Source organism: Dromaius novaehollandiae, chromosome 3 (assembly GCF_036370855.1).
Source record: "Dromaius novaehollandiae isolate bDroNov1 chromosome 3, bDroNov1.hap1, whole genome shotgun sequence".
In the NCBI taxonomy this organism is placed as follows: Eukaryota; Metazoa; Chordata; class Aves; order Casuariiformes; family Dromaiidae; genus Dromaius; species Dromaius novaehollandiae.
The window spans coordinates 44,238,301-44,263,559 of NC_088100.1; the positions used below are offsets into that span (position 1 = coordinate 44,238,301).

Here is a 25,259-nt window from a genome sequence, read left to right on the forward strand (position 1 = left end):
ACAGAAGTACCACCGTGTTCAGTATCCTCAGCCACTACCATAGACAAGTCAATCTTATCTCACAGCGGAAAAGGCCTTTAACATGGTGTGACCGGCCTCTGATTTGACAGCTAAATAAATTCAGCTCACCCTTGACTGCACTGTAGAGGCGCCACTCAATGGCTCTACCGACTGCGAACCTCATGCCCCTGAGTTTCATTTCAATTTTCAGAAAGATCAGTCTTCTTTCTCAATACTTTGAGGAATATATGAAAGGCTCAGCTTACATTTTAGCTCCCATCTGCAGAGAAGTCGACTAAAATTTACACCCTCCGCGCTCAAAGGGCAGAGAGCACACACAGGAACTATATGGCAGGCTTCTGATTTCTGAAACGCCGTCATTCGAGAGGCCTGAACTCACCACAGCCTTAGCATTGGTATTAGCAGAGACGGGACATTTCAAAAACACTGCATTTTGTTCAGCTTTGCCGCAGGCAGTGCAGTTTTATCTGCCCCCAGGACCACCTCCTCCGTCCCACCGGGCTCCAGCTGCTGGAAGCAGGGCTCAGCGGGGAATCTCAGCTTCTTTTATTATTATAATGGTTGCAGAGAGACACCTAAAACTTCAAGGGAACTTCTTGCACTGGAACCATATACAAAAGATAACTTTTAAATCTCCTTGTTCATAAGCAATCCTCAATATGGGGGAAAAGGGGGATCCGGATGTATTTATTCTTTAGGATAAGGCTGACAAGTCACAGCTCACAGAAGAGATGTTTTCTTTTAAGATAGATAGCAGATCTAGGGGAAAAATATTTAAACCCAGAAAGCGAGAGAGTTGTGGCCACAACAGCTTGTGTACACAAACAGGGCACGGCTATCAGCTGCTCTCACAGAAGGAACAACCCTTCACCACCGGGGCGAGCCTGGCGCTCAGCACGGGCCACAGGGGCCCTCCCGCAGGCCCAGCAACACCCCGCGCTCCCCGCTGCCATTAACTTTCGCCCCTGCCCGCCCCGAGGCGCGAAGCCGTCCCAACCGCCATCTCGCGCCTGCGGGAGCCAGGCCTGGGGCCGGGCCGGCGTTGACTGGCGACAGGCCCCGCCGAGCCCCGCCCACCGGGGGGCGTGGCCTCGGTGAGCGAGGGCTCGGCGGCGCCGGGCGACTCCTGCCCTGCGGGTGGCGCTGTGGGGAGGCGGCCGCGGTCGGTCGGCGGCGCCGGGTCGGATGCGGCGAGGAGGTTTGTCCCCGCTCGCCGCCCGTCGCTGGCCCGGCGGGGCTGACGTGTAGTGCGCGGCGGCGATGGCGGCCGCCTGGGAGGAGATTCGGCGCCTGGCGGCCGATTTCCAGCGGGCGCAGTTTGCCGAGGTGGCACAGAGGTGAGCGGGGCGGCGCCGGCACCCGTCCGGGCCGCTGGGCCCCTCCGCCCGGCGCTGCGGGCAGCCTCCCTGCGCCCCCTGGCCGGCAGCCCGCCCCTCCCCCGCTCAACGGCAGCGCTGGGGGGGCGGATTGCGCAGCGCCGAGCCCCGCGCCCCACCCCCGGCACAGCCCCCGTGGGGCCCCGGCGCAGGGCAGGGGGGACGGGGCGCGGCAACGGCTGCTTTTCAACCTGGCGGTGCCTCTCTGAGTGATGCTGGCCTGTGGGTCGCTGCCGGTGAGCCCCCAAAGGGCAGTTAGGGCCCCAGAAGAGTTTTGAGGTGCACAAGAGTACACGTATTTGCTGTTAAATTCAGTAGTGCCCAGTCTGCTAATCACTGAGACCTCACTGCTCTGTTTCTTTGTGTTGCTGAGCAATTGAGGTTGGTGCCCAGACCTTCTTTTTATTAAAGAAACTTAAATAAGAAGGCATAGTAGGATCAGAGGCTGAAAATTTGTAACCGCAACCATTTGTAAATTGACAGGCGGGTGCAGTCCTGCTGCTGAATGGGCTGACAGCTGTTCAGGAAAAGAGTAGAAGTGGTTTTAGAGAGATGACTCATACAAGTGGAGATATATGGATCATGTTTTTTTGGAACGAGAAAACTAGGATCTTGAAATGAAGATTTTTGTCATTAAAAGCAATTTGCACACAGTGGCAAGTAATCTCCATTGTACTTCTTGTGTTTAGTATTTTTAAAGCATCAATTTTAGGTTGAAGTTAACAAGCCCTTATATATTGTAATGGATTATTCCTTATACTATTGATAGATTGTCAGAACGGAACTGTATAGAGATTGTCACTAAACTGATTGCTGAAAAGCAGTTGGAAGTAGTGCACACGCTTGATGGCAAAGAGTATATCACTCCAGCACAGATTAGTAGGGAGATCCGGGATGAGCTTCATGTTTGTGGTGGTAAGTGTGGCATTTGTTTTCTTCTGGGTTCAGAAATCAATTCCAAAGACTACAGAAAGAATTTCTGGTGTAGAAATGGCCCAGGAAACTTTTGAAGGGAATTTGACTTTTAAGTGTTTTTGAGAATCTGGGGCCCAAATGTTCAACCTTGACTCAGAATCTCAAAATCGTTCTCCTTTCATGTCATTAGTAGTAATAGTAATGTTTTAAAATTGCTATTGACGGATTCTAACATCTTTTATTATACCACAGGGTGAACAGCCATCTGCTTTGACAGCTACGACTTAGATATATAACAAAGCAAATATGCTTTTAACTATCTTGTTAATGGTTTAAATTTGAAGACAGTATAATGTACTTTCAGCTACATTTGTGGGTGAATTTCACAGCATTATATGTTTTGGAAACCATTTCGCTTGCTGTGTTCAGAGTTTTCTCTGTATGGTGTTTCTCACCATGCCAAGTATACCTCAGTTTGTGTCGTTCATTGTATATCACATCGTTATGATAGCTTGAATTGAATTTAAAGTTGCTGATATTTGATAGTAGCGTCATGCAAAAGTAGAAAGCTTTGGCACTCACCATTTTGATACTCACAGACTAGTGGTCAAATCTTGATTGGCAGCAAGGTGAAGACCAGTTGGAAGGGAGTTTGAATAGTGATTTTTACTGCCAGAATTTCTGTATTGTGTTGTCAACCAGAACACAGTTCACATTGATATGGGATATCTTGCACTGACTGCCTGTGTGTTTTTCCTATCTCTTGACAATATTAAACGTGAATTGGTTTAATTTGTCTATGAAAAAATAGTCAAGAAGTATTTCATACACGATGGAATGTGCTGTATTCTAAATCTGTTCAAACATACTTTAGTATACTAAAAGTTTTTTTTTTTGTTGTTTTTTGAAGGTCGAGTAAACATTGTTGACTTACAACAGGTAGGTTTTGGGGAATAAAAAAGTATATTTTTGCTTATTTTTCTTTACCACCTATACTGTAAGTATGGAGCTCATCAGTTAGACTCCAGCTAAGTTATTTTTTTAAAAAAGAGTAGAGTTTATGAAAAGCTGGTAGCTCTTGTGAGAATAACACAGATTGCTTAAGCCATCCATTTATTGCTTTATTGATTCCGGAAATGTTGGGTATGTTAATGGTTGCTATGATTTAGAGATAAATATAACTCTTCTTATTTGAAAGCTCTTCTATGCTTAATGATGTTCTGGGATCTCTGAAATCACCACTAAAAAGCACAGTTTTTCATGATGGACTTTTCCTTCGTTAGCTAAGAGGGGCAGATGGATAAGAAATATATATTTCCCATTTAAGTTTAAAGCTGCAGGAGCATGCATAATTAACTCTGCATGCCTCTTTGGATCTTCCCTCTTCCTTCATTAATCTCTTGTCTCCAATAATCTTTATCCTCCAGTAATCTTCTTCTGTGGCTAATTTTCCCTTCTGGCTTTAACAAAATTACTTGGAATCAGAAAACCTTTCTGTAAGATAATTTAATATTTTCTGTTCATAGATTTCTCGAAATTCTTATTTTATAGATTTCTTCTAACCTTGTCACAATTGCAGAGAGATTTTTTCCCCCCTAAAGCACTGATGTTTTATTCCAAATCACAAATTTACTCTGTATGCATGCAATCATAGAAAAAGTAAACAGTTTTCCTTGAGATATATGAATGTGCAAGTATAATATCTCAATGCTTGAGAATGAATTTCAATATAAAGTTGTGATAAGATTGTGGGTTTTTTTTCTTTTTCCTGTGTGTGTGGTTTTTTGGGGTTGGGATTTTTTGTTTGTTTGTTTGTTTTTTAGGTAATAAACGTGGACCTTTTGCACATTGAAAACAGAGCTAACGACATTGTTAAAGCAGACAAAACAGTTCAGCTTGTGCTGGGACAGCTTATAGATGAGTGAGTACATTCAGAAACAACATGTATAATTCACACCTCTTCTATTTTTTGAATGCAGACTAACAGCGATGGCCAGCCTTTGTGGCTTCTGGGGCAACATACATTTTTCTTGATTGACACGAGGGCTGCTTGGTAGTCAGTGCTGCTTTTCTGCATGGCCAGTGAGGCCTATCTCAGCAGAACATCCATGGAACAAAGGCATTATTGAGTGTCTCTGTCCAGTATCCTGCACTTAGGGAAGCTTGCTATCCTTACGCAGTGTCTTTGTGTGCATCACCTCAGTCTTATCTGCTCTGTAGCCTTACTGTCTCAGCTGTAGGCAAACCCTCCCATTTTTACCCACCCCTTGCTTCACCTCACAAGACTAAGATGTATGAGTAAGTTTTTTCATGACAGTCAGTGCACTGACAACCACAGAAATAATACTTTTATGGGATTGCCTCTGTTAGCAACTGTGTTGCAGGATTTATTCTTGGAAAAGAAGGTGAAGTTCCTGGCTCTTTTAAGACAATTAATACCTTCCTTGCTCACTAAAGCCTTTTTCTAAGCCTCACTGACATATTTTTCTATTCTTATTTTTTGACACTTTCATAAAAGCAAGTAAATGACCAATTTTCATATTAGCTACTAGTTAGCAGGCTTTTAAAAACACACATTCGCACTGACATTGTTTTCCTTTATTCATTTAAAATAACTTTTAGTATATTACTGAAAATAATGCAATAGGAACAAGTGTAGTACCAGATCAATTAATAATGCTGCAGTGGAAGTGCATGTGGATGAATGCAGGCTGATTTTGAATTTCATGCTTAATCTTTTTTTATTTCCTTGATTTCAAATAAGGAGTTACGTAGATCAATTAGCAGAAGAAGTAAACGATAAACTGCAGGAAACTGGCCAGGTGACAATATCGGAACTCTGTAAGGCATATGACCTTCCAGGAGACTTCTTAACACAGGTGATGCAAACCACCAACTCAGCAAATGTAGAATTGATTGTGAAAAAATGTTCACCTTTTTGGACATCTTCGTGATATCTGTGGCTTTAGTTGTGATGGACTAGTTGTTTTTCTAAGCAGAACAGTGTTAGAAACATAAGGGTTGCGGTGTAACAGCAATTAACAGGTTTAGGTTGATATTTACCTTTTCAGTACTGGGCAAAATTTCTTCAGTGTCTTTATGACTGCTGGGAACAGGAGGAGGCATTAGATGAGTGGAAGATCCAAAGATTTCTCTGTTTGATGTATTAGAGAGAAGATGTAGGGTTAACCTCATCTATCTCATTAGCTATCCAGGAAGTAGAAATAAAATGGTAGAGACACTTTCAGATTATCCAGAAAAGGTAAAATAAATGTAGTTTCTAGAAGCTGAAGCCAGATATTCAGAATAAAAACAAAAAACTACTTAGCTCTCTGAGTAACAAGTACAAGTGTTTAAAGGGATTATGGAGAAGTCTCATGTTATTGGTTACTTTCAGTCAAAGTTAGATGTTTCTTTGGAAGATAACATTTTTCAAATGGAAATCCAGTGGCTTGTGTTAGGTGAGCAGTCATACTTGGTATCACAGTCATCGCTCTTGGCTCTCTTGATTTATGAACAGAATTACTTTATTTGTTGCATGATCAGCATCTGGAAAAACTCTCCTAGAATATAAAAATTATTATAGAGTTTCTGTCTCTTTCCTGGGTAACCTTGATATTTTAGTTCACTTTGCTAGGATGCACATTTGTAAAGTGTTTGCACCTTTTCTCTTTCCTGTTTATAATTTCATAATTTTCATCTTAATGTTTGAAAAAATGGGTAGTGAATTTCCCTGCCACTGGTTCATACAAAATTAATCCAAAGGTTACCTAGTTTTGATTATGCATCTCCAAACCATACAGATTTCTTCCACAAAGTTTTCTTAGATGCACATATTACAATCCCTTTAAGACTGATAGAAGAGAGCATTATTAGGGAAACTGAATTCCTTGGAGTTTGGAGTGTGGATCATAATGGCATGAATACACATGTAATAAGCACAGTCTCAATATACTTAACTAATAGTTTTCAAATTTAATCCTCATTTCTGAGTATATTGTCTTTTTTTACTAATTTACTAATCAGTTAATACAGATTTTTGTATTTTTTTTAATATATAATACAATTTTAGCTACCATCCCAGCTTTTATTTACAGGCATTATCCAGGCATCTAGGTAAAATTATTCGTGGGCAACTAGACCAGGACAACCATGGGGTGATTTATACAGAAGCCTTTGTTTCTCGGCATCGAGCACGCATTCGTGGTCTCTTCTCTGCAATTACTCGGTAAATTGCAACACCTATAACTATGTTTTAAAATATTTTTCCCGTAGGTCTTTATGGACCAAATTCAGTTGTGATTGAAAATAAAAAACAAAGACCTGTGAATAAGATTTCTTCAAGTATAGTTCAGTTTATTGGGGAAAGAATTGTGTGCACCTTTGAATGTGCTCACCAAAATACTCAGTTACATTAGACTCACTTTTTCTGAAATGGGAGCCAGGTGAATGAGGAAAATATAACTGACGCACATTTAAGTGTTTTGGCTGAGGAAGATGTTAGTCAGTTGTTCTTTCATTTGTGTGGAGAGTATCTATCCTAAGCGTCCTTCCACTGCTCCCTAATCAATTATATATTGGCATCTACCCTCCACACTTGATCATAAAGAAGTCTTTGTTACCAGATCAGTAAGCTTCTGTGTCTGCAAAAGTTTGTGAGAATTATGATAGCTGTGTTTTAAGATATGTATAACTTCATTGTGACTTAAAACTTTGTAGGTTGTGTTAAAGTTCAGTGTAGCACCCTGGGGCTAAAATATGATGTAGTCTTGTCCTTCATTCAAGAACAACATCTGATGTCTAGATTGTCCACATCAGTTTTAGTTTATTAACTTATGTCATTTTGTTTTTCTTTTTTCCAAGGCCTACCCCTGTAAGTAACTTGATCACTCGTTACGGATTTCAGGAACATTTACTTTACTGTGAGTTTCATTCAGACTGTTTTGTGGTTTTGCTAGTTAATGGATTCTTCATTACTGGAAGTATGCTTTCAAAGAAGCATTTTAGTATATAGCACTAATTCTGAAATAAAGAGCAGTATATTTCTCTCTAGCTTAAAGTGTTAGACCTTTTGTGCTATCCACCACTGAAGAGATGCTTCTGTGTATCTAAAGCAATGAAAGCATTCATTGATGAAATGCCTCTGGGGACAGAATGATCCAAGAAGTATACTATTTGCTTTTGTCATCTGTTTCCTTATTTGCCCTTAGCTACTGGCAGTTTTATCAGTGAAGCACACAAAAGGGGACAGATTTCATGTAGCCAAATGGCATTAACTGCTCTGGATTTTGTTTATTGACTTTGCTCTGAGATAGCAGAGGCAGAGCTTTTGTTATGCTCTTAGTTAAATGTCTTTATATGCTGAGAGATAAAGCATACTCTTAAACTGTTTACTTTTATTTTCTGCAACTCTCTTTTAAATACAAATCCGTAACAATTTACTATCCAACTGCTGAAACTTTAGGCAGGACTTAATTGTTTCTCACTTCTAATATTGCAGTTTTTCTTTGACTACCAGGAATCTTCTCCTGTCTGTCCAAAATGCTTCTTCAAGCATCGCTAGTTTTGTGTGCTGGCTGACTAAGCACTGCTGCTCTTCAGAATCCTTTAATGGCTTTGCATCTCTTCTCATGAAAGTTAATAGTTGGGGTTTTTTTTTTTTGGATGGTTGGTTGGCTTTTTGCCTTCAAGGCATTGCACACTTGAGCTCTATTATAGTATCTCTCTGCTTACCTTCTTGTTCTTTATTGCAAGCTTATTTATTCAAATTGAAAATCTTAGCATTTAAATCATATCAACACTCTGATTTCATATAATCAATGTAAGATTTGGGTTTTTCTACAAATGTATCATCCAAGTACTCATAGGTTAAAAGGAAAATCTGCTAAACTGCTTTGTAGTAATGTTACATTAGCCAACAAATTTCAACATGCAGTTACAATCTTTTTTAATCTGATCCTGCAAGAACATGATCATGCATTGCTCATGTACAACTTCATCCTGAATTGAAGTTCCAGTGTTAGTGATGGTATTTTTCTATCACTAACAATCAGCACAATGGCTAAGTGAGTTTCTTGTTCTAGTACTTTCTTGTTTTTTTAGTACATATTCCTTCTTTTTCTATAGTATGTCTTACTGTAATTTATTCCCTTTACAGTTTCATTAATTTCAAAGGGCTTTTTGTTCACTTTCAGAGCATTTTTTATTTTATTCTGACCATTTTCTGTGATACATTTTTATTTCTATAAATGTTGGAATACTTAAAAATATCTTTTTAATTATATTATTTTAAGTCTTGATTTTTTATGCTTATCATTAGCAGTGTTTGTCAGTTTTGTGCCTCTTACAAATAAAATGTTCTCAGAATTTTTTCTGGAAGTTGAGCATATTGCTTGTATAATTTATGAACAGCTAATTACATAATCAGCACTTAGTGCTAGACGAGACAAACTGTCTCTGAGTGTATCACGTAGCCGTGCTGTTGTTCATATTAAGATGACCTCAAGTTATGACAGAAAATAGCTAATTTTAGAAAGGAGAAACCATTTAAGTTAAAACACTAATTACTAAGCATAATGAAAGCACAAATTTTCCTCATTCCCAGGTATTGTATCAGACCTAGGACAGGCATGGAAGGATGCTTATAGTCTTTTTCAGACTTCAAAGGGGGACTAACAGGACACTACAGATTACTCGGTCACCTTTATAAGTGTGAGATTACTGTAGTTCTGCAAATGTTCTATTGCTCTATTTTAAAACCAAAGACTATCTAGACATGATTGCAGTAGAGGCTGTGAAATCTCCTATGAAAGCACTTTCTCTGTCCTGGGATTTTAGAATTGATACTTAAAAAGACATAAAGATTAATTAGCACCTTAATTTCTTCATTTTTTGCTAAAGACTCTGGTTCACTGGTAGTGTTCTACAAAATTATTTGAGATACTTATTTAAATTTTACTCTTTTTTCGCAAAAACTTTGAATTAAAAACAAATTGAGATTGCCAAAAGAGAGCCAAACTGTGTTGTCTGGGTATTGTTTAAGTAAGACAGGTGTGTTTTCCAGTGTGATTAAACTATTAATAAGTATAAAAATCTAGTTTTATTTTCAGAAGTTGCTTTATAAGCTACATTTTATACTAGGTAACTGAAACATGGGAGAATATGATTTCCAGCACTAGTCTTAGTTTAGGAAAAACTGTATCTTGTTTAAATCAGTTCTTTCATTTATGTTTTTGGAGTGTAACTGCTGCTCAGCTTCTTTAGTGGCAGTCATGTCCAATAGCTGCTAGAGTAGAGGTTTATCTATACTGGGCATGTCTGGGAAAAAAAGTCGTAGAATGCAGTGTTTGTTCTAGAATCAGGTGTTCAGGTAAATTTTCCTGAGAAGGTGAGCTAAACCTTCATGTGCTGTACTAACCATGTTGAACTGTTGGTGGCTACTTACATGTTATGAGTAAGGAGCCATACCATTTGATGTCATTTCATGTTTGGCTACAGGATAACAGTATCAACACGTTCCACACAATTAAGTCACTAACAAAATTGTAGGAAGCAGCAGAGCTTGGCAGTTGATGTCACTGATTTTTTGGGGGGGGAATTATATCTGGTGGTATATAAAAAGGCAGAAGCAGAACATAGGAGGCAAATCAGACATTCCCGTGCACCTTTAGTGGATTGAAAATATCTTATTTAGCATCAAGATAGCCTTAGTACTTTGGTACTAAGTTACCCATATGTTCTTTGCCAGCAATATTTGTGCATTATCAGGAGGTTACTATTGGTAACAGTGTGACTGTTGGAAACCATGAAGAGAGTGACTGTTAGGTTATATGCTCACATTTATATGAGTTAAGCAGCAGTTTTTCATGTCTTCTAGTGTGTTCAGGTCTGTTTTTCATCATGTTAACATCCATCCAGGGAATGGAAAGAGAGCATTATTAATAAAATGCTCATATACTTTATTGTCTGGGCAGAGAAAGATATGTTTATGGATACAGTTTATAAATTAAAAGCTAAAACTTTCTAGGTAAGAGTTAAATAAAAAGTGATTGATCCTGCAAATGTAGCTTGCTCTTTTGGAACATGTACGGTTTCTAGAGCTTTTATCAAAACATTCTCGGAAGTGTTAAAAATAATTGATAGAACTCATGAATGTTTTGCTGGAAAAAGCACTTGTAATTTGCCTTTTAGTTTTCTTCAATTAGTAGTAAAAAGAGAAGCAACTAATGAAGGAAAACAGAAGGAAGGAAAAGGGGAATATGTTTTGAATGATGGTTACATCTAAGTGAAAAATGTTACTTCATATATTTCTTCTTTTAGCTGTGCTAGAAGAACTTGTTAACACTGGTCGTCTAAAAGGCACCGTGGTTGGTGGGAGACAGGATAAGGCTGTGTTTGTTCCAGACATCTATGCCAGAACACAGAGCAACTGGGTGGACTCCTTTTTCAAGCAGAATGGTTACTTAGGTAATTGATTTTAATTCTTGTGGATACAATATCTTTAAAACTGCTTAAGGTAATTAGTCTTACCCTAATATAGCTCCTGTCTAGAGTGAAGTCTCACAGGAATAAGTGAAAATCAATATAGTAGTTGATATTCCTGTGGTAAAATGCTGTCTCACTTTAGTAATGTGTGTTATTTCAGCACAAAGAACCGCATTTCAGCAGAAGGAACTGTAGTGCTAAACAGTAACTTTGTTTCTCAGAGTTAAAATGCTACTTGTATTGTGCTCAAAACATTTCTTAGGTAGACTGATGATTGTGGACTTTTCAGATGGTCACATTCACACCAGGTAGTTAAAATTTCAGGTCAGGTGTCCAGATTACAACGAAACTTAAACTGTTGGTAGTCCCATTAGCCAAGCATATAGTGCACAGGAAGAAACTTTTCCAAAAGAAGATTTTACAGAACTGGATTGGGCACAGCTCTGGTGCTTTGCCCTGATTTGAGTCTAAACAAGTCTATTTGATTTAAAGCTGAGCAATGCTGATGCTGTTGTTTTAAAACAGTAGCTATGGGAAAGTGTAGACCTGTATTAACAGGGGGATGTACTCTTACAGTCCCAAAAGGCCAGTCCCTGAATAACAGGCAGGCTCACATTCTGAAAAGCCTCAGCATACTACATACAATGGAGTACTATTTAGTGTTTCCATAATACCGCTTGACAAATAGAGTGTCTGTCAAAGTCTTTGGATGTTTTCAAAATGTCTAAGTATAAACCAAATACTTGAGATGCTTTGCTTGTGAGGCATTGCATGATCCTGCAAGTGTACCTGAGTAAGTTTAGAAAACAAAATGTTTTGACATTATTGTAAATAATTGTTCATGTTGCATTAGAATACCTTGGAAAAATGTTATTGGAAAAGCAAATTTAATGCGTTAAGAATATGACAAAAGCAGATTTTTTCCAAAATTTAGGCCAAAGTCATGTCCATAAATTATTCTTCATATTTCTGCTAACTATATCTAACTGTACCACCGCTGTAACTTGTACTGAACCAAGTTTTAGATCATCATCAGCTTCAAGTTGCACTTACTTGTATTGTTTATAAAACCTGCTTATAATACTCCTGTTCCGACTTTCAGGAAAGTTTACCACTTAAGATCCCATACGTGTTTGAAGATACTTAAATTTGACAGACTTTTAACTATTTTACAGAATTTGATGCATTGTACAGACTTGGCATCCCAGATCCAGCAGGCTACATTAAAAAAAGATACAAGTCTACAAAACTCTTACTTCTGAGAGCAGCTTGTGTTGGTCAAGAAATTGTGGATCAAGTAGAAGCTTCTGTAGAGGAAGCAATCAGCTCTGGAAACTGGATAGATGTAGCAGTAAGCTATCTTTTTTATTTATTTTGCCAAATCTTTGTGTCAAATGATATCTTATTGGAGATGCATGTATATGTGTAATGCAATTCCCATGTTGTGAAGAATATTCAGCTTAAATAAAGTATCATAACAACAAATAAAAAGACTTAGTTTGCTTTTAAGCTGGACTGAACAAAAACAGGTGAAGGCCATGTCAGTATTTGGTTGATAAGATACCTGAGACAAATTTTTGTTTTAAAATTAGCGCTAATGCGTTCTGCCAGAGCACAATATATTTTTATGGCATTTTTCAGAAAAAAAATTAATCTGAACACTTAGGATAGTTTCAGTAAGTAGGGGGATATTAGCCATTTCATCCTAGATAAATCCTAATTTTAGGCCTCGGAGGCCTGCTATTCTTTTACAGAATTTCTGTATCTGTTGAGCTGTATTTTGAAGGTGTTCCTGTGCTTTGTTCCAGAAATAGCCTTGATATACCTGATCAGTGTTGATCACTTCGCATGAACCCATGTGGGATGTTAGAAGATTGAAAATAGTGTTTAATTCTAAGTTATTAATTTAATTTTAGAAGTGCAATTTATTTTGAATAGTTAACAGGTATTGAATGGGATATCTGTGGATCCTGTTTATGCACATACAAGTATATCTCTCCATTCTAGAATAGTTATTGTATGTAAATGATTTTGATTTTCTTTACCTTAGACTCTTCTGCCCAGTTCATTGTCAGCAGAAGATGCTGGTATTTTGCTTCAGCAAGTGATGCGATCTTTCAATAAGCATTCTTCAGGTTTAGTCTTCAGTGACACCATTGTGGTCAGTGAGAAATTTCTAAGCAGCTGTGTTGATCTGTTTTCTGATTTGATGCAACAGAAAGCTGAAAAGGTACTTCTTTTTCTTTTTATTGAATTATATGTGATATATGTTGAGTGTTGGAGTACAGTTTGTCTGGCTTTGTTTGCTGTTAGCAACTCATTACACCTCATCTGAAGTGCAGCTCCAGAAAAAGGACAGAAATGAAAAAGGAATAACTTTATGTAATATATGAAATTTAATGTATATTAAATTGTTGCTCATGGAACACCATCACACTAATAGTATGAGCAGATGTTGAATTTGGAAGAGAAAAACATATGTCGCTTCCTGTTGCATTTGAAAAACATCATATTAGATTAGTATACTTCAAAATGGCCAGGTGGCATGAATGTTCCTATATGTATCTTTTGTTGCTGTGTGTATCTTTTTGCTATTAAGTGAATGATCTCCATTTTAGGAAATGAAAGATAACCCTGTTAATTTAATCACTGAAGAAGATTTAAAACAGGCATCCCTTTTAGAAAATTCATATGCTAATAAAAAAGACAAAAAGGATGAAAGAAGAAAGAAAGCAACAGGTAAGGTATCAGTGTTTAGTTTGATTCACCGGGGGAAAATGGATTGTTTAGCCTTGGAAATATTTAAACATAAAGTTACTCTATTTTAAAGTCCATTAGTTTCCTCCAGTTCATTGCAGAAGATAGGCAGGGAATAATCAAACTGCTTCTCATGTTTATATTGTAGGTATAGATATATCTGAGCTATGTTCGTGAGAACTAACTTCAGATCCAGAAGTGCAAAAGAGGTAGCACAAAGATATCTTGAGTTGGTCCAACACAAGCCAGCTGGCTCTAGAAGCAGGGAATCTATGTTCATTTATTAGTGTGAGCACAGCAGCCACATTTATATGGTTTTAGTGTGTCTGGATTTGGTGTAGTATGTTTGCATTCCATTGAGCTGTGCTGCATGAACTGACTGAGGCAGTGTTAGCACAGGCACCACTTCGTCTCTGCACCATTTTTTATTACACATTGTAGATATGCTCTTATTCTCTGCACTTTTCAAAGGTCTAGGAAAGTTAAAATAATTATAATTTTTTTTCTGAGAACATTGTATCTTTCTTCTGAGAATCCCATGCCAGACCATTTTCTGTTGTTTGCATGCATAACAGTAATATGTAGATGCATACAATTTTCTTTGAAGTATATTTTGGGCCAAATTCATCTCATGCCTTTTTCTGTTTGCACAGTGGCTATTTGGAATAAATTTAAATTTGAGACAGAATATAAATTTATATTTTTAACTCTTTCAAATCTTTCCAATTTTTAAAATATTATTCAGACTAAGTATTTTCAGTCCCAAGGAAGACTTTATATGGCTGTTGTGTTGCAACAGCACAGCTGAGCAATCTATGTTGAACCCACATGCAGTTTTATGTGCTATTGAAAGTAACAGAATTAGAGCACTGATGCATCTAGCTTAATTGAACAAACTCATCTGAAAAATAAAACATTACATTCTACTCTTAAAAAGGCCATGACTGAGTTGGCATGGAAACTGAACTTGTTCTTGCCACAAGAGATAGCAGACTTTTCTAGGCCATAGCTGAAGCAGAGAAGATTGAACTTTAATTGAACTGTCAGAAATAGAATGACTTCAGTTTCCAGCCTTCTGCAGAGTAAGACTCTATTAAACATATACCATGTGTATATAGATACATTCGCATCCACAGATAATGTATGCTGCACCATCAGCAAATGCTAGCCTGATATATTTTCTGTATTGATTGTTAGGTATATTACCTCAAAATGATCTACATTGTGGTTTAAAGATTGGGTGTCTTAATGACAAAAAGTGGCAGATGTCACGTTGGCCATCTTAAGATATGTGTGTGGCTGTGCAAGTCTCTTCTGTTTAAGTGTAACTTGACATCAGATAGTGTTAATGCTGTTGATTTATTTAAAAGAAAAATCTATTACAATCAAGTATATGTAGAGGCATAATTCCTGAAATGATCCTTCCTGTGAGCTGCAGTCCCTGTATCCTCTTGTCCTAAATCAAGGCTTTTCTGACAGTAGTCTCTCTTGCTTGATCTCTCTGTGGATAAGATGTTGACTGCAGATTGCAGCTTGTCCTGAAGGTTATTGAAGTGAAGTACAGAATAAAAAGAGTGTTTTCAAATTAACGAACATATTGCACAGTTAACAAACAACTCGTATCTGCTCAGCTGAATAAAGTCATATTTCAAATAAGCTTGTAAAAAACACCAGCTTCTTCTGGAGAGGTCACAAACTCAGGTCTCACAAATACACAGTCTGCTGCTAACTGCAGCTGAAGTTTGCTGTTGCTGCAGAGTAATGCTTAGAAGTCCGTCTCTATCACATGACATAGTCAGCTTTGTGAGTAGTAGCATCTTGCCTTCATTTACTTTTCTTAAATGATGACAGTAGTGTTGCACAAGGTAGTTACTTGAAGCCTTGGACCTTATATTTAAATATAAAAATAATTACTTTTTCAAGACTTAGTGTACGTGTAGATTCAATTATTCTGGAGTTCAAATTTCTTCCAAGTGAAAAAAGAAGGGAACAAGCAGCAGAGCAGCTACCTTGTGAAGAGGAACTATATTGTAAATTGAGATGCTGTTGGCAGTGTTAATAATTGTACATGGATTATTGCATCTAGGGACCAAATAATTAGTTATGTTTGTCAGAACTGGATCACAGTCATGTAGTAGCTGAACAGGAACTGGTGTTCTAGTTAGTTGAGTGCACACTTGCAAGAATATTTTTGGATAAATGTTTACTATGTAGGAATATTTCCCTTAACCCTTATGCTGCACCAAATTATGTTACCTGAAATATTTTTGAGTAGCTCAGTTATTCAGCATCACTGAATAACCTTATTAAAATGCTGTTTTCAATCAGCAGAAAAATCTCCATTTACTATGTGGACACTGCTATCTCTTTTTCTTTTCTTTTTTTTTTTCTTTCCTGCTGGGAAAGTATTTTACTAATTTTTTTTCCTTTTTTTTTCCTCTTGGTGACATGTACCTTTGATATGACTAGAATTTGTGTTTAGTAATGACATTAGCTTAAATGAAGCTTTAACTCAGTATGTGTTTTTTCTTAAGTATAAAACTGTCATAACTCTAGAACGCTCAAATGTGTATTGTAGGGTGGGGGGTGTTCAATTCCACTCTACTGTGTACTAAGCAAATAATTCTTCACTAGAGGGCAGTGGAAGCGTGAGAGGAGGAGGAGGTGGTAATGCTAGAGAGATCAAGATTAAGAAAACAAAAAAGAAAGGAAGAAAAGATGCCGACAGCGATGAAGAATCACAAACAACCAGCACAAGTTTGTCGTTTATTTTGAGCACTATCTTTTCAGTGGCATGCTTTTATCAATTGCTTTTGCACATCTCTGATCTCTGAAACATGATCACAATTAGATGTTATTTTTTATTATTTGATGGAATACCAGAAGAGTGTACTTCAGTTTTTATAACTGGACTCTAATAATGACAGAAAAATATTTTTAAATGAGATATTTGAAGTTATGAAGTATAATATCTTAATTTTCTGTGATGCTACTCTGAAAGATCCATGTAATTTGCATTTAAATTAAGTTATTTTTCAAGATTGCTCAGCTACTACATAAAAACTTTTTTTGGTATAGCCTCACAGTTGTTGCTAATATTGCTATGTTGTAATAACTAGACTGAGCTGAATAGTATTTGAAGAATGCTGTTTGACAAACTTCACTTTTGAATTATTTCTTTGACAGGAAAGAATACTCAGTCATCAGATTTATGAACCAAAAATCCCACAATAAATCAGATCCAAGTATTCAAATATAAATTACACCCTTCCAAAAACGTGACTTAAGCCCCTCCACACCTGCTTGTCTAGTCTTATAGTTCGTTGCTACTGTGGCACCACTGGGAACATCACTGATTTCCATTCATTCAGTTAACTTATGTGCGGAATACTGCTTTCTTATGCTGCACTGGCAACATGGACAGGACATGCCTGTCCTTTTCTGGTTCCCAGATATCATCCTGAACTCATTCCTATATGTAAAAACCTTTTCTGCAACATGCAGATAAACTTCATATTTTTCCCAAAACCAAAATGTAGATGCACCAAATTGTATGCATTTATAAGCAGTGTATATGTTGATCTTACTGCTTGGAACTTCTCATGAGGTTCAATATTCTTGCATTATCTCATCTTAAATTTTATATTGTCACCTGAAGTTGAGGACACTCTCTTTTACGTAACAGTGTACCTTACTGATTGGGGTAAAAAAAATCTGTTCAGTTTGGCATTAAAAAAAAACATACTGTTTATCATCATCATTTCTGAACTAATGGATGGGGCCAGTCAGTTTGAACTCTCTCAACAAGATCCCACGTCCTGGTATATTTCTTAACTTGTCTGCAACAAAAATAATTTTTAAATGATCAAAACAGAAACTGTTTATAAAATTTAACTATAATTAGCTTTAGTCATTCTTTTCTTTTTTTTTACATTGTTGTTTATGCATTTCTTTTATGGAGTTTTCAACTTCGAGGCATTTCAATATCTCATGCCATCGAGTAATTGCAACAATATTAAATACAATGTTTTGTCAATGAATGTTGCTCATGGCCACTACAGGCAGGAATAAGCAGCCGGAGTTCCCTTTCCTGTCCCAAGAAGAAATTCAGGATGTTTTAAAGACCCACATAGAGGATTGCCCTGAGGAGCTTATTACAGAACTTGCTGGGCATCTAATAAGGTAAGTACAGTGATTAGTCTAAGCTAATATTAGAGGGTCATTTCAAATGAATCTTCTCTTAATTTTGTTTTCTTTCTTATATATATATATATATAATATGTGTGTGTATACATATATATATATAGCTGATGGAGGTGAACCATAATACTCTCTTTTTATTCAATTCCTATTACATATATCCTTATATATCTGAAAGCTGTGCTGGCACAGTGATGAGGAAATAATACTTCTGTCTAATAGCAGGTGGTTTTGTGTCCTTTGTCAGTAAACATTTTCTGGCTCATGGGTGTATTTCCACTGAAGCTTAGGCTGATCCACGTTGGGGTTTCCCCAGTCTCATCTGTGCAGTGCCTGGTGCGTGTTCCACTGGCACCAGTGTGACTGGGTAGTAAGACAGGTGAGCAAACTGATCTAACCAAAGATGAATAACTTCTTTTAAAAGACATTTCATGAAAGAGACAGGATGGGAGTATGTGTTTGGGGCTAAAAGGATGCATGACAGGACCATAATGGCCCCAGCTTGGATACACTTAGAGTGTAATGGTAACTGGACCTTTAGAAGGACCTGAGTTTTTTGAATGCATCTTAACTCTTCCTCTCTTAAAATTTTCATTCATCTGAAGTTTGTCCACAAAGCTTTGAAGGAGTTTGTGAATAGCATCACTTCTGGAAATATTTTATCTTTTATCTTGTTCACATTTAAGAACTGTTAGGAAATTAAAACCCTGGCCAACACACCATACAAAGTGTAACCAATCATACTTTTGCAATTGCCAGAAGTATATTTTAATTTCCTATTGGTTTTGTTGTGGTTTTAATTGTGCTTTTCATTTGTCTCATCAATCTGTGGCATTCACATCCCACTCATTTGTTGTGTAATGAGGTAGCTTTCTCTAATACTGATGGATTTGGAAAAACCTTGTACAGTTTTACGTTTTGTTTAACATCTCCCCTTTTCTCCCTTCTTCCCTCTTCTAAGACCTCTAACAAAAAGTTACCAGGAAGTTGTACGTTCTGTTTTTGCATCTTCAACATCATCTTCCTCTGGAGCTAGCAGAAGACAGACGATGAAGGACTTGCAGGAAGAATTCTCAAATTTGTACAATAACATTCGGTTATTTGAAAAGGGAATAAAACATTTCACAGGTACAATAAATATATACTTTAAAAAGATGTATCCCATCAAGGATGTTGAATTTATTCCAGAATCAACATTCAAGGTCAAAGAAGAGCAACAGCTTATGAAAGATGAACAACTTAGGGATGTGTTCACATAGCCTAACTCTAACCAGTAGATACTGCTGGAGTGCATAACTTTGCACCTTTACTGAATTACATTTTTTATTTCATACCCATAATCTTCATTCTGTCAAGATGATTGTGAGTTTTTTTGTCCTTTCTTCCAAACTGTTTGCCTCCCCTCCCAGTTTTTGTATTGCCTGTAAAATTGTTAGCTTACTTCATTGTCACCTGTCTCACTAATGAGAGTATAGAATATTGCCCAAACCTAAGAAGCCCCACTCAAACCTTCTTTCAATTCGATAGTGAAACATTAGTTACTGCTCTTTGAGGATAGTTTCTCAATAGGTGTAGACTTACTTTGTAGTGGGTTACGCTGTTGGAGGGTCCTCTTCAGCTACGATTCTCTGCTATATTCAGCTTTCCTCTAGAATTTTCACTATGGAAAATGTGTAGCAAAAGGAAATATTAACCAAAAATATGTTCCTGTGTTTTGAAATAAGTGGAATTATTTCCCATTAGCCTCTGTTCTTGTATATGTCTTCTGCCACCTCTTGCTTTTCTAAAATCCTACTATTTAGGTCTTCTGCTTTAGGCTTTTTTCCTTTAAGTACTTTTTACTTGTTGATGGATGGCAGTGTTTGTTCGTTAGTGGTGTGTGCAGGGACTACTTTACTGCTTATGCAGATGCATCTGTGAAGTACTAACCATGTGCTCAAATGTACCTACAGACCGGAAAGCTCTTATTTTCACCGAAGAATGCTCTATAAGCACCTGCAAATGAGAGATGTTAGCTTCGTGCATCCAGATGACTTTCTTGTACTACCCATGGTTTAGTCCGCATCTTGGGAAACACTATGATATCCCTTCCTGTGAAATAGATAACTGTAAGAAGCTACTTTCCTGCTTTTAATCAGTTTTTTATTTTCTTTTTCAACAGATGAGACTCAGACTAACCTTGCTAAACACCTGCTGAAGACTGTCTGTACAGACATTACAAATCTTATTTTCAACTTCCTAGCATCTCATTCAATGATGACAACAGAAAATTCTTCTGCCATCACAAGTGAGGTATGCAGATACCAGTTCCTTTTTAATAATCTCAAGTAGATCAGTGATGTTCCTCAAATATATTTAATTATCTTCTGCTTAAACATTCATGCAGATAAAATATTACAGATTATTTCTACTCTTTCCCCACAATAGGTCAGGACCAAGATTTTAGGTAAATTACCAGAAGACACTAAAGGTCCTTTAACTAAACTGCATACTTCTCTGAATGGCAAGGTAAAGTGTTTCAGAATCTTTGAGTTCAGATTTTCCTTTCTGCCAATGCAGTATTAATAAACAGCTGATAGGGTTGCTGCTGCTGTTGTGAAGGCTGAATCCAAAGTCATCATTTGAATTTGTGTAAGTCAGTAAGAGTAAGTACAGTTTCATATCCACAAATTTTAAAAGGCAGAAAGCTGATCTTATATTTGATATTGATAGGCACCTAGCGCTTTGCTTCCAGATGGATCCAGTGCATCTTTTATGTGTAACTGAGAATAAACTGCAGATTCTCAGCTTTTAAGTGGCTTGTATTTTCTTGCTGAAACTCCTGATCATTCTCCTGTGTATTTACTAACTGGTAAAATTTTCGGTATTTTAAAACAAAAACAAAAACTCAGACCATAACCATGTAAGTACAAAGGAAGGGAGTTTACTTTTTTATACAAAAAGCCATATTCATATGTTTCATAAGAAAAAAGATCTTTAAAGAACTTGTAGAACATGTATTCCTCTTTTGATATTTCATTTTCAAGACTTATGGATCATAGTGTGTTTTAATGTTCAAATATATGAACTATTGAAAGATGAAGAAAGTTAATTTTTATTAAAAAATTTTTGTTTTCCTTCTTCCTTTTTACTGTTTTATTCCAAATGTATTCACTGTCATCTGTTTGGGTGATAAATTTTGGGCCGTTTTCTGGGTTTTGTTTTGGGGTTTTTTTTCTGTTTTTTGTTAACATGCTAACACAGATCAGATATTTATATCCGAGTCTGGTTTTTTTATAGAGTTTAGAAGATTTTCTTTCGTACCTTGATTCTGCAGCGGATGTTTGTGATATTATGGTGAAGAAAGGGGACAAAAAGAAGGAAAGGTACCTTTAATTTTATTTACTCTCTATACAGTATGTGAACTATAGTACTGTTGCTGCACAAGTGTTAGATGGCTGGTTCAGTAGCAATCACACAGAATGTATGCATGTGTGTTTGTGAGAAGGGGCTGTCTTTCTTCCCAAACTAGTTATCTGGAAAATACAAAGGCAGGTAATCCTAATTTGGTGGGGAAAGGGGGAGAGTTCTTATTTAGCTGATTTGCTTAACTGACTGTTTACTGCAACATGTTGCTTCAGAAGTTCTCAAGGGATTTTTCAAAATCTCTGAGCTACACCAGTGCTAGCATTTTTTTTAACCTGGAATTTCACATCAAGAACCAGTCAATCAGACAGGTTCGAAAATTAACATTAATGAAAACCTAAATAGAGATAGATATGTTTTAGAGCTTATTATGAATTATTATAGGACAGAATGAGAAATGCATTTTTACATAATACATTCCTTTTCCTTAGACAAGTCCTGTTCCAGCATAGACAAGCTCTGATTGAACAGCTAAAAGTCACAGAAGATCCAGCTCTTGTTCTGCACCTGACATCTGTCCTGTTATTTCAGTTTTCAACCCACTGTATGCTTCATGCACCAGGAAGATCTGTACCACAGATCATTAATTTCCTAAGTAGCAAGATCCCAGAGGTATTCCTTTTTTCCATTGCTTTATGTGCAGAATATACAAGTTCTCTCATCTGTATTGTATTTCAAAACTACTGTTTCACGGATCTGTTTTCAATATATTTTTATATTGTCAGTAGTACTGTCATTAGTACTGTAGCTTTTGCCTTTATCCGTGGAGCCAGCTGTGCATTATTGAATGTTACAAACCACTGAAAATTCTATGCCTCTTTTTTCACAGCTAGAATGTGTTTGCATTTGAACTTTTATAACTCAGTTTTAAAGGCAGATGTACCTCTTCAAAAATAAAAAGGCTGAAATTCTATATTCTAGTGTGCTAAAAGTGATTTTGCTTATCTTGCTCAGAATTTAGGTTGTAAAATATCTTGATGGAAATATATTTATGTATCGTTAATCCTGTTTAGGCAAGAATGTGAGGGCTTTTTTTAACTTGAAATCTTTAATTTGCCTGTGTAGCTTGCCTGTGTACCTTTTCCGTAACATTGACACTTCTTTGCTTTGTTCTGCTTTTTCCCTTAGGATCAGCATTCTCTTTTAGTCAAATACCAGGGATTAGTGGTGAAACAACTGATCAGTCAGAGTAAGAGAACTGAACAGGGAGATGGTGACACAACAGGTAACCCAGAAGAGGAGGAACAAGCAGATACCATTCGAAAAGAGCTCCAGGAAATCACTACCTCTATCAAAGATCTCGTTCTCAGACCCAGAAAATCTTCTGTAACAGAGGAATAAAACCATGGTTCAGTGTATCCATGTGCATGGCACAGTCAGTTGTTTTTTTTTTGGGGGGGGGGGGGGGCTCTTTTTAAATCCTGAAGAGAAGGATCACAGAAAATGCTTGACAAAAATTTGGCTTTTTACAATTGCAAATTACAGCCAGGGAACATAGTTGTTGGATGATGGTGATAAATGGAGTTTGACTAAATACTACTGCAGCGTATATAACAGACATTGTAATGCATTGAATGTTAACTGACAGAGCACAATTGTGAACACTTTGGGTATGAAATCAATGTTTTTAAATGGGCATCTTTATGTGAGGCCTCAAGAAATGGTTATTTTTCAAATAACAGTGTATTCTTTTACATAGAGGCACAGGCTTATAGTTTTGCTTTTCTGGTGTGGATTTATAAGAATTGCAGCACTGTGTATAAGCCTATGTATCTTGGTTTCAAAGACTAGTTTTGCAACTATAATACTGGTATCTAATAGTGTACAAATGAAATGCCATCTTTACTTTTCTATATAAGTGGATGATATTTTGAGCTTATATATGAACAACAGAGAAATTCAAAACTGTTCACTAGACCACAACAGTAAGAACAATGAATACACGTAAAAATCTCTAAATCTAAGAGAAGAGACCCAGTATTACTGTGATTTTCTAAATGTACTGTAATCTTATGAAAATCAGCACACCCACACTACTAATATATCATGTTAATGTCCGTGATAGCAGCTCATTTGAAAACTGGTAATGGAGACAGGAGGAGATATCCTTTAGCATGGGTATTTTGTAAGTGGAGAAATACTGTTATGCCTGCCATATTTAACATTCTCTGTGTTCATTCAGTAAACTGGTTGAGTTCTCAATCCAGTTCCCATAGTGGTTAGAGGCATGTGCTTTGCATTCTGTGATCTTTGAGAGAACTTGTGGTATTATCCTGAGTTTCTTGAAAAGAATTTAAATGCTAACTTTTAAGATCTTTTTACATAAACTTTATATGCTGAAATCTGTTTGTCTAATCTGAGGAAGCTAAATACAGTTACAGTGTTTCTGTCAAGTTTTTACCAGCCTTATTTATACATGAGTTGTACTGAATGTCTTGGGGAAAGTGGAAACTGTAAAGTACATCAGAGTTCTGCCAGTGTTAATGACATAATTCTCATATGTCAATTATTGCCAACTTATTTTTAATAGAAGATCATTTTCAAACATGAGCTGTTTTAGTATTACTTAACCTTGTTTTACTTCCATAATGCCCAGTGACTTTGTGTGTAATTTCAGGGTTCTGCATAAAACAACGGTTGAGTAGTAAAACAGGAAATACAGCTGTTCACTGAAAATCATTCACCCATTATGCCAAAATTCTTTGATACCAAAAGAAAATAAATAGTTTGGATTCTCTGCAAGTTGTACTTTGTTTAAATATTTCTCTTTTCCAGCAGTATACCTATTCTGTAAACTTGACTAAAAATATCTCAAGTGTGAAATTGCAACAGAGTTGACATGGCTAAATACGGAAATTCGGTAACAATTTAACTGAGGTTGAGTTAATTTTGATAAAGTAAAATACTGAATTGTATACATATGTAAAAATCACTACTGTTTAACAATGTTTACATCAAAGCACTGATCTTCACCAATTGTAAGGCAAAAGAGTAGTTTGAATTTCTTTCCTTTGGAGACAGAAGCAAAGGTAAGTGCTCCTCTTTCTCTGGCTGGAGGTTATAGATGACAGTGAAGGTCATTGAGGAGTAAGAGGTAAAAAGTACTGTGGCTGTTTAGGTTTATTTAAGAAATAAAATTTGCATATAGTGAAAAAGTTTGATTTCCTGTTAATTAGCCAGAGTAATTGTAATGTTTCTATACTGAATGTAAATGACTTTATAGGACATTGATCTATTTTTAAATAATAATATGCCATATGACAGTCTGTATGCAAATATGAAATTATTTTAATAATATTAAAATGATGACATATTTAAAATACCTTCTGTTGACTTAACCAATGATTGATGGTCTTGCACTTGCAGCTTTCAGATGGCATTTGATAATATACATCATTTGATTTAACATGACACTTTGAGTGTCCCTGTGTTTCTGTTTGATGCTGTGTGACAATAATAATGAACATACAGCAAAATCTACTACGTAATGCATGAGACTTTCTATAACATAGGCAACAATATAAATGATTTAAAAAATATATATTCTTCCAAATTAAGAAGGAAGCACTAAGATTCAGAAGCGTTCCTTGGCTACTGACAGAGTTCTAGGAGGCATTGGTTCAGAAACCTTCTCAGATATATTTTTGTCTCTTAGATGTAGAAAATCAGTCTAGTTTATCAAATGAAGTGTTCTGAGAGGGAAAGAAAAGGAATACACATAATTTCCTGAATATTTTGATAATTGGTATTTTTTTCCTCTCCCTAGAATGAGTATATGTGGGAGGAAGAGTGGTCTTGTCTTAGACATCAGAGGTTCAGTTCACAAAGTGAAACTGCCTATTGGTGTATCTAGGCAAATGAAATGCAATGCAACACGCAATGTACAAGTCAACACTTTTACCTTGGCTTTAAGTAATAGTGTCAGCCTCTCCTTCTATTCTTTAGCCTATAGTATTTGAAAAACACCTTTGATACTGAGATATAGATATGTATACATATTGATGTGTATACACACAAATATTTATAAATGTGCTTCTCATAGCCTTATTTGCTGCTACTCTCAACAAATTACAATTGTTATCTTAAGCACAGGTAGAAAGA

General features: G+C 36.7%; 1 protein-coding gene across 1 annotated transcript; it reads left to right on the plus strand.

Annotated features, from left to right (window-relative positions):
* Nucleotides 1–1,139: 1,139 nt before the first annotated feature.
* Nucleotides 1,140–23,895, plus strand: UFL1 (UFM1 specific ligase 1). Its single transcript, XM_026122127.2, has 19 exons — nt 1,140–1,358; nt 2,167–2,312; nt 3,223–3,251; nt 4,136–4,233; nt 5,077–5,191; nt 6,410–6,540; nt 7,176–7,234; nt 10,632–10,778; nt 11,972–12,147; nt 12,847–13,026; nt 13,415–13,535; nt 16,188–16,310; nt 17,615–17,735; nt 18,715–18,881; nt 19,915–20,045; nt 20,181–20,261; nt 21,033–21,118; nt 21,590–21,770; nt 22,287–23,895. The coding sequence occupies exons 1-19, from the start codon at nt 1,282–1,284 to the stop codon at nt 22,497–22,499; spliced, it is 2,382 nt and encodes a 793-aa protein (XP_025977912.1). The 5' UTR covers nt 1,140–1,281; the 3' UTR covers nt 22,500–23,895.
* Nucleotides 23,896–25,259: the final 1,364 nt, after the last annotated feature.